This window comes from Silene latifolia, chromosome 2, assembly GCF_048544455.1.
Source record: "Silene latifolia isolate original U9 population chromosome 2, ASM4854445v1, whole genome shotgun sequence".
Lineage (NCBI taxonomy): Eukaryota > Viridiplantae > Streptophyta > Magnoliopsida > Caryophyllales > Caryophyllaceae > Silene > Silene latifolia.
This window is the reverse complement of record NC_133527.1, coordinates 138,991,677-139,002,100: the sequence shown is the minus strand read 5'-3', so window position 1 is coordinate 139,002,100 and position 10,424 is coordinate 138,991,677. Positions and strand designations below refer to the sequence as shown.

Here is a 10,424-nt window from a genome sequence, read left to right as displayed (position 1 = left end):
ATCAGGCGTGCCCAAAGGCTTTCAGGACTTGAGACGAGCCTCCATGCTTGTTTCGCTAACAATGCAAGATTAAAAAAGCGGAAATATCGAAAGCCCTAACCGCCTTCCCCCTTAGCCCGTGTCAATTTACTCCAAGCCACCCACATCATCCCCTTCTTATCGTCACCATGGCCCCACCCCTAAAACCGTGATACCATCGTTCTAAGCTCGTCGCAAAAGTTCGCCGGAATTTTAAACACACTCATCACATAGGTAGGGAGTGAACTGGCCACAGCCTTTATAAGAACCTCCTTACTCGCTCGAGACAACAATTTCCCGCTCCAACCGTGTAATCTTTTGCTTAGCTTATCCCGAATAATATCAGTAATAGCCTTTTTTGAGAGACCAATAACAGTGGGCAAACCCAAGTAACGTGAATGTTCATCCACTTCCACAACCCCCAATTTTTCGACCTTATCCCTTCGTTGGCCCTGCGACACACCCCTGCTGAAAGTAACCATAGTCTTGTCAAGATTTACGAGCTGTCCCGAAGCCATTTCATACTCCCTAAGAATATTGTTAACTACCTCCGCTTCTCCCATGGTTGCCCGGACAAAGAAAATACTATCATCGGAAAATAAGAGATGGGATATGGACGAAGCATTAACAGTAATTCGAAACCCGTGGAGCGCCTGATCCTCAACTGCCCGCCTCAAAGAATTAGACAATACTTTCGCATAATAATAAATAAGTATGGGAAAAGCGGGTCACCTTGTCTAAGACCTCTAGACGGTCTAAATTCCTCCGAAGGAACACCATTAATCATTACCGAGAAGGTCACCGTGGATACGCACTCCATAACCCTTTGTATCAACCCATGATCAAAACCCATCGACACAAGAACCCGCCTCAGAAAATTCCACTCTACCCTATCATAAGCCTTAGCCATGTCCAATTTGATTTCCATATACCCCTCTGAGCTCCAGTGATTCTTCATATGATGAAACATCTCAAAAGCGACCAAAATATTATCTGAGATAACTCTCCCCGGCGTAAAGGCACTTTGATTCTCTGAGACGATTTCACTCAAAAACAGCTTGAGGTGGTTTGCAAGGATTTTAGAAACGAGCTTATATGCCACATTGCAAAGACTAATTGGCCTAAAATCCCGAATCTTATCTGGGGCTTTTTTCTTCGGTATTAAGACAATATTTGTCGTATTTAATTTTTCCGGCGACGAATTCCCCCTCAAAATTTCACGCACAGTGTTCACCACTTCCGGCCCAATGACCTGCCAATATGTTTGGTAGAACAACCCTTTCATCCCATCCGGTCCCGGTGCTTTCAGAGGATGCATTTGATTTAGGGCATCCACCACCTCCTCCTCACGGTACTCTGCCCTTAGAAGAAGATTCATGCGCTCCATGACACGCCCTTCCATTCCTTGTAACACTCCATCGAAATTCCCCGGATTGGATGAGGTAAATAGCTTCTGAAAATAGTCATTCGCTACCGTGGCTACCTCGTCATCCCTCATTCGCTCCATACCATTGTCGTCGATAAGGCTTCCTATATAATTTTTCCGTTTCCGCTCCCCTGCTCTCATATGAAAGAACTTGGTATTACGATCCCCTTCCCGTAACCAAAGTGCCCTGGACCTTTGTCTCCAGTATTGCTCCTCTTTCCGGCTAAGACTCGCAATTTCAGCAACAAGTTTACGACGCCGTTGGACATTCTCATTCGTCTTATCCTCTTCATTCAAACGAGCCAGTTGTCGTCTTTTCCTATTCATGTTCCACCCTATTTTGCCAATATGAATCTTTTTCCATGCTTATAATTCAGACGTACACGCCTTCAGAGAATCCACCAGGTCGCCCCGCCCTTTTTCAAACCCACGAACCATGGCCTCCTCGCATCCCACTTCACCGACCCAGACTTGCTCAAAACAGAACCGATTCCGCATCACTTGCCCCTTCTCCCTTTTGTCGAACAGTAATTTTATCGGGGCGTGGTCAGACCACTCCTGATTAAGATGAATCAATTTGGCATAAGGAAACATATCTGTCCAAGCAGCTGTACACATGGCCCGGTCAATCATGCTCTGCCTATTAGCTTCTCCACTTTGCCCATTATCGAAAGTAAATTGATACCCCTCCCAGGCAACATTCCTTAACCCACAACCATCCACTGCTTTCTGAAAATTTTTCATTTGCCTCTGAGGTCGACTGCCCCCTTTCATTTCCGTCGAAAAAAGAATTTCATTAAAATCCCCAATACATAGCCACGGTAAGGTTGACTGTCTACTCAACAAGCGCAGCAGCTCCCAAGATAAGTGTCACTCAGCAACGTTCGGCCACCCATAAAAACCAGTAACTCTCCACTCCTTATTATCCTCCTTAACTATAAAGTCCATGTAGTGTACTGAAGCCGAAACAAACGAGCAATCTATCTCTTTTTTCCATAAGAATGTAAGACCCCCCGACCTCCTCATACTATCCACTTCCAACCCATGATGCCCGTCCAAACTTTCCCTCACCCTCCACATTTCACGACCACACAACTTCGTCTCGCATAAAAAGAGCATGGCCGGGGCTTCCCTTCGAACCAAGGCACGAAGGGATCTGACTGTGTCGGGGTTGCCCAAGCCCGGACAATTAATGCTTAGGAGAATCATTTGGCCTGGTGGGGTTGAGCACCCTCAACCACTGCCTCAGGTATTAAGACGCCCCCGTCTGTATATAACTTCGACCTCTTCTCTTTCCCCGACTCCTCCTCCCCTGCTCGCTCACACTTCCCTAGACCAGGGAGCTCAACCGTCCTCCCTATCAGCTGCTGCGTGTCCCTGCCAAACTGTGTCCACGACCTGCCCTCCTCCTTCTTTCCCTTCCCCTTTTCGTACTCATTCACAGCACACATACTCCTCTCTCCTTCACCAGTCCCCTCTCCGTCCTCCATATCCCTCACCTGCACCGAGTTTCTTCCCATCACCCCTGTCCTCTCGTCATCATCCTCTCGTACCCCTCCACCTTGCTTCCCATCTAGCTCCCCACCTATCTCCATAGCTTCCCCCTGGTCGCACAAAACCATCTCACCCCTCCCTCATTAGATAGAAACTCACTTCCTTCCACGTGCCTCTTCCTTCCCTCCATTTTATCCCCTTTTTTACTCTTCAATTCCAGAGCCACGGCTTAAAGCTTTTCAATCATCCTTGCAATATCGAATTCGGTTTCGTCTTTCTTTACTTTATCAACCTGACTGTTTCAGTCCCTACGAGCCTTGCCCGATCCTTCATTAGATGTCTTCGTAACCTTCCACAGAGAAGCCCTAAGCCACTCCCCAAATTGCAGCTCATCCTCTTCGTAAGGTCCCTGTTCACAGTCCTTCTCGCCGTGCCCAATAACCCCGCATCTATAACAGGAAATAGGAAGCCGCTCATACTTCACGTTGAAATCAGTCGTCTGTCCTCCCTGAGGTTTGATAGGAATCAAAGCCTTCAAAGGTTCCCGAACATCGTGGAGAACACGAATTCGTACAGGCCTATCTAGGTCATTATTTGGTCCCATCTCTGCCTCAATAAACGACCCTAAACTCATCCCAACCCGCCTGAGATTTGCTACATTCGAACGGCCAGCTATCGGAAGGTCGTACACACGTGCCCAAATTGGAAAATGGAAAAGAGGAACATCCGTAAGTTTACCTGATGTATTTGGCTCGTTAAAGCACCACATGAATTTGTCGAAATGTCATGGTTGTCCCTCCAAAACCCTCGCTTTGTCCTTCTCCGACCTGAATTTAAAGATAAAAGCCTTCTCTTTAGCGTCGACCACATTCCCTAACATTGGCGTCGATGGGTTCCATAATCGAATCATTGTTTCAATACCGGCTTTCACATTAATCGCCCTTGACGACCAAATCTTCCCCACAAGCATCAAGGCACCCTTCTGTACCCCATCAGTGGCTTCCTCCTCCCACTCAACTGCCCCACCGTCATTATTAGACCCACCACCCATGGGTTCCTTCCCGTTCTGTGGTTGTCCCCGTGTCTCGTTCATCTTCAGGCCCTGCATAAGAAAACAAAGAAACAAAAGCAAGCCAAGCAACCCCACTCACGACGGAAATCGCGAGAGAAGCCTCGATCGAAAGGAAGAACTAAGAGGAAATTAGACAAGAAACCCTAGGAACCCTAGACTAATTCGAGAACTGGAATTGGATATTTGATTATTAATTGAATGTCTCTACTTTTAGTACTAATTAATGTCACCCTGTGAACTGCAATACAACAGATTATAAAAAGACACATGTTGTTGTATATCTAATTAATATCTCTACTTTTAGTGCTAATGTCACCCTGTCAAATACAGTACAAAAAATTATTTAAAGGCACATGTTGTATATCAAACTAATGTTTATACTTTTCGACCTAATGCCACCATGCCCTGTCAACTAAAGGAGGTCAGATAATGTAAATGCACTGCTTGTTGTATATCTCATCATCGTCTATACTTTTACGGTTAATGTCCCCCTATAAATCTCTGTAGGTACAGATTATTCGAAGTCACTATTGGGAATGAAAGGAGAAACATGGGAACTTATTTACGAGATGTATAAGAAACACTCACCGGCTGTTGGTTTCAGCATTAGGAAAACAACTTCTTGCAGAGCGAACGGGCCTGGCGCACCCGGAGTCGAGAGATACTTTGTATGCTCATGTGACCATTATTGCACAATTTGTTAGCATATTTTAAATGGTAACATAATGAATAAACATGTCAACTCGTATTGCAGTTTTCTATTACACAAAGGGGAATTAGAGGTTGCATTATATAAGTTTAAGTAATATCTTCATTCTTGCACAATATGATACCATAAACAATTTGGTTAATATGTTACCCTATCTAATTCTAATGTATTCATTGTTGCTTAATATGCGTTCATTGCAAATGAGGTAACATAATAGATCAATATGTAAAAAACTGACATTCTTTCCATTTGATGTAAGCAAATCAGTCTATGTATTTCTTATGACATTGAATTTTAAAGTCATGTCGTCATTCTTGAAAAGTATGTTATTCTGTACAATTTGGTAACATAATAGTAAAAATTACAAACAATTGGTTTCCAATACGTTATCATTAAAACAAATTTGAATACCAATATAAATTCCCAATTAGTTCATATTCTTGAAGAAAATGTCACCATTGCATAGCAGGATACATATTGGCAAATATTTTGAACAATTATCCAAAAGTAAATTCCTAAAATGCCCAATTAGTTAACGGACAACACAAAACATGCCAAACATAAACTCCATAAAGCATGTCCTAAAACATGACTAAAGACAATGTCCAAAAAGAGTCATGACTTTACAGACCAATAAACAGAACCACAAAGCATGTCCAAAATAAGGCCATAACCAATATCCAAAAACGCTATTTAGCATGTCCAAAATAAACCCGCCAAACGTGACACTACTTCTTTTGGCTAGCGCCCTTCTTTGCCTTGCTACGGGTGTTAGCCTGATTCATGGTCTGACTTGGAACGCCAATGTCATCAAGACCAAGGGAAAATGACAACGACTGCACCAAGACTAACGCATCCACCTGGTCGTCGAGAGCGTTCCAGGCTGCAAGGAACTCCGGATTGTTCAAATCTTGCGTAAATGACCCATGCTATTGTTCGCCTTCACCCCCCCCCCCCCCAACACTTGTCATCTCACTGGTCAGAGGCTCAATAGCACCAGCACCCCCTTCATGGCCTTCTAACCTCCGTTCAGGCTCCTTTGCTTATGGGATATGGGCAAAATTGTAAACAATTTAGGTCAGTTTGTGACCTTTTTCAATTATACAACAATTAATTTTAAAATGGTTACAAATAACACATGCCCAAATATATAACAAGTACCTATTTTTACGAACAATGCAACTTACCTACATTTTTAACAAAATTCACCATATATTAAGTTATTAAACATACAGAAACTGGTACCATTTTAAGTCAGTTTGTGAACATTACAACTATAAAACAATGAAATCTAAAATGGTTACAAATAGCACACGCCCAAATACTTAACAAGTACTTATTTTAACAAATAATGTCACCTACCTACACTTTTAACAAAATTCACCACATATTAACTGGTACCATTTTAAGTCCATTTGTGACCCTTACAACAATTAAACAATTAACTCTAAAGTACCTACAAATAACACTTGCCCCAATTACTTAACCAGTTCTTAAGTCAACTACATTTTTACCAAACTGTTAACATGTTAAGGTAAGAAACATAAAAATAGTACACGCAATTTAACTCAATTTGTGACCATTTTATTTAGACAACTTTGAGTCCTAAACTGGTTACAAATAACACATTTGTCTAATACACAAGTTGTACCTATTTTAACAAACATTGTGACCATTTTAATTATACAACAATAAACAACAAACAATTTTATGTCGAAAAAACCACCAAAAATCAAAAAATAAACTATTAAATATAAATTATTAAACCAAAAATCAAAATAAATAGATAATAAAATCGAAAAGACCATTATCAGTTGCATGTTATACTGAAACAAACAAAAATAAAAAAAATAAACAATAAAATGGTCTGAAACCAATTTCTATCGAAAAACCCACCCAATATCTAAAAAATAAACTGTCAAATATACAATTATTAAACCAAAAGTCAAAAAAATAAACAATAAAATCAAAAAAATATACAAAGACACTGAAAACAACAACTCATCCATTATATCTCGACATGGTTCACTTGTATGTGACCATTATTAAACCATAAAAAAAACCATAAACAAATAAACTGAAAATAAAATCCATGAAAATGAGATAACCTCCTCCATTCCCGACATTATCTACTGCCTTTATCACTCTATATTCCTTCTTCACTGATTGTCATCTTGCAGATTATTTCGTTGTCATCTTCCCACTATTTTCTGATAATGTTTACGAATTTGGTTGATTTGTATAAAGATTTTTGAAATCAGAGAGAAGGAGAGAATGAGAGATTTTTAGCGAGATGGAGGGGAAATGAAAAAGGGACGGTAATCTTTAGAGAATTAAGTTTAAAGTTGCCTTTTCAATTGTGTGGTAAAAACGTATTATTGGGAAAGACAAAAGTTTTAATTGTTATTTTAATCCCAAAAGTCTCATCTGTTATAAAATGCGCACAATACCAATGCTACTCTATTCTGTAATACCCCGTAATTTTATGACATGAATATATATTAAATTTTATAATTCGAATAATTACGAATAAATATTAACATAGTTAATAGAATTAATAATAATAGAAGCAGAATAAGACGATAAATACGAAATAAAGATAGTAATATTTATAAGCTGTGGGCCATGTATTTGGTGTACCTAAATACATGAGTTGGGTTGTTATTCCAAGCTACGAGTAGTAATAATAATAGTAATAGTAATAACAATAATAACAATAATAATGACAATAACAATAATAATTATAATAATAATAATTATAATAACAATAACAATAACAATAACAATAACAATAACATAATAATAGTGGTGGTGGTGGTGGTGGTGGTGGTGGTGGTAATAGTAGTAGTAGTAGTAATAATAATAATAATAATAATAATAATAATAATAATAATAATAATAATAATAATAATAATAATAATAATAATAATAATAATAATAATAATAATAATAAGCTTGCTACCACTGACTTGCTCAATAAACGAGGGATGTGCTTGGTTAATCGTTGCTATCTCTGTAAATGCCAATCAGAAAGCTCAAGACACTTGTTCTTTAAGTGCGCTTATTCTTCCACTGTACTGTCCTCTGTTCTGTGCTGGTTTGATGTTCATTCTGTATCATCTCAATTGCACGGTCTGCTTGCACAAGCTTACTGTATGAAGCCTAGAAAACACTGGAGAACTCGCTGGTTTGGGTGTTGTGTGGCTGCGACCGTTTACTGCTTATGGAAAGAACGCAATAGACGAGTGTTTGATAATCGGGAGCAAGAGGCTTGCAGCATCATTAGGGAGATTCAAGTTGTTACTTGTTTTATACTGCTTAAAAAATCTCAAACACTGTGCAGGATTCGATTATAGAGGCTTTCAATAGATAGTTTTGAACGAAGTCACTTTAGAGGATATGCTTGTAAGAAATATCTCACTCATGTATATTTTTTTGATATATATGAGAAATACCTTTCTTGCAAAAAAAATAAAATAATAATAATAATAATAATAATAATAATAATAATAATAATAATAATAATAATAATAATAATAATAATAATAATAATAATAATAATAATAATAATAATAATAATAGAATTTGCCATAAACCAAGTTATCGAATAAGGAAAGGGTTCTCAAACCTTCTCCTATATAAGAAGACTACCCTAAAGCTATATTCTCCATAATTATAATCTGAAAGTTTACATTAAAGAGAGAGAGGGAGATTAAGAGAGTATTGGTGACGGAATTAGCAAGCGTTAATTAGTTCAAGGTAACAACTTCTAATGTCGTTTTTTATTTTCTTATTAAGCTGAAGAACCGATCTTAAGATGCTTAGAAACTGACCCAAACCTTGACGAAATCAGACCAAACTTTGGAAAGTGGTACGTGGGGTTGCAAGGGTTGGATTGGGTATGGTGGTAGAGGTGTCAGGGAAGGCGTAGGGTGGCGATGGCAGAAGGGTTTTCGAGGGCTGTGGAGGCGGGTTTAAAAAAGGGGAGCAGTGGACTTCGACCCAATTTGGACCCATAAACGGACTCGACTTGACCTGGGTATGGTGGGGATAGAACCGGGTGGGTGAGTCGACCATGTTAGGGGTGTTTTGGCGGTTGTAGGTGGTGGTTTGTGGTGGTGGTGGCAGTCGGAAAACACAAAAACAGGGGAATGGGGATATAGTGGTTGTTGGTGTCGGTTCTGGGTGGTCATGAGTGTTGCGTGGGGTCGTGGATGGTGGTGGGACCATCGGGCGGTCACGGTGGCGGTAGGGTGGTGAATTTGTTGAGTTCCGTTGTGTGTGGCGGGTTTTCGGGGGTTGTCTACGGCGTGTAAGTGCGAGTTGCAGGGGGAGTTTTAATCGGTGTTAGGTGGTTGTTGGGATTGGCCGTGGTGCAGGCTAGGGCGTGGCTGGTTTGGGTGGTACTGACGGTGGCTAGGGGTTGCGTGATAGGTGGGTTAAAGGAGGGGGGTTGAACTCGTTTTTTGTCGTGTTGGTTGGTTGATGTTTGTGCGTTGTTCTCACGTGATTCTCCCGGGATTGCATGGGTAATTGGGTCTTATTTAATTAAGACGGGTTTACGTAATAATAATTCATACGGGAAATAATTAATGTAAAGAAATTATAATTGATTAAATTATAATAATAAATTGAGTAAGTAATAATTAAATTATAAATATTATTATTTATGAATAGGTGACGGTATTGTTGAGAAGCTTATTTGGATTTCTACTAATTGGATTGCGTAATTGGAGTACTTGGTTTCGAGGTAGGATAACTACTCAACTGGCTGTTATTGTTGTATCTCACATGAGTATTGTGGCTGGAAGTATACTTTTTATATCGTTGTGGTTGATTATTGTGAATTATATCCGGCTGATTATTATTATTTATCTTTGCATTCGTATAGGCATTACATTTACATTAATTATCATATTTATTCCGGCAGACATTACTTATAATAATGTGTAGTGGTTATCATATTTATTCTGGCAGACGATTATAATCGTGAATTCTCGAGGCAAGCCCCAGGTTGGTCTGCAGGCCATATGGTGGATATTTATCAACTGTGTGTTGAGGCAGACATTACTTTATAGTAATGTGATGTGTTTTCTCACCTTCGGGTTGAGGCTGCCCCGGCCAGGGATTGGCGAGATGAATAGTGTTGTGAGTGATGAACTCGGCTGAAATGATCTATTAAGTCATATTGTGCATATTCATGATGTTATTGTCTTCTACTGTTGTTAGTTATTCCTGCTCAACCTCGTGGTTGACCGTGTATTCGTGAACACCTGTGATAAACAGTTTTATGGGGAGCAGATTGATTGACAGGTACTTCAGTTAGCTGACTTGGGCGCTTATGTGTTTGCGTGAGGATTTGGCAAGACTACCTAGAAGTCTCGATCACTTAGTTATTTTATTACTCAGTTGTATTTATTTCCGCTACGAGTTTGTAATTTATTTAGTTAAGTTGTTTAAATAAGTTGTAATGAAAGTGTTGATTAGTAAGTTTTAATAAAGTACTTTGGTTCTATTTTAATTTGTACTCACTGCCTCGGGAAACCGAGATGGTAACTCTCTCATTTACTTGGGAATGTCTAGCTAATGGCTCCCGAATAAATGGGGTGTTACAAAGTGGTATTAGAGCAAAACGATCCTCAGACCTAACTAATGAATAATAATGAACTTAGAATGTGTCTAAATAAAATGAACCCCGGGTAGGA

General features: G+C 39.6%; 2 protein-coding genes across 2 annotated transcripts; both read right to left on the bottom strand.

Annotated features, from left to right (window-relative positions):
- Positions 1–1,810: 1,810 nt before the first annotated feature.
- On the bottom strand, positions 1,811–2,218 carry LOC141641379 (uncharacterized). Its single transcript, XM_074450044.1, has one exon. It carries the CDS (start codon positions 2,216–2,218, stop codon positions 1,811–1,813), a length of 408 nt encoding a protein of 135 aa, XP_074306145.1.
- A 1,021-nt stretch (positions 2,219–3,239) lies between these two features.
- On the bottom strand, positions 3,240–3,707 carry LOC141641378 (uncharacterized). Its single transcript, XM_074450043.1, has one exon. The coding sequence runs from the start codon at positions 3,705–3,707 to the stop codon at positions 3,240–3,242; it is 468 nt and encodes a 155-aa protein (XP_074306144.1).
- Between the last annotated feature and the right edge of the window lie 6,717 nt (positions 3,708–10,424).

Coding starts and splice junctions, on each gene's coding strand:
- LOC141641379 (XM_074450044.1), bottom strand. CDS start 2,218: ATGAAAGGGGGCAGTCGACCTCAGAGGCAAATGAAAAATTTTCAGAAA.
- LOC141641378 (XM_074450043.1), bottom strand. CDS start 3,707: ATGTGGTGCTTTAACGAGCCAAATACATCAGGTAAACTTACGGATGTT.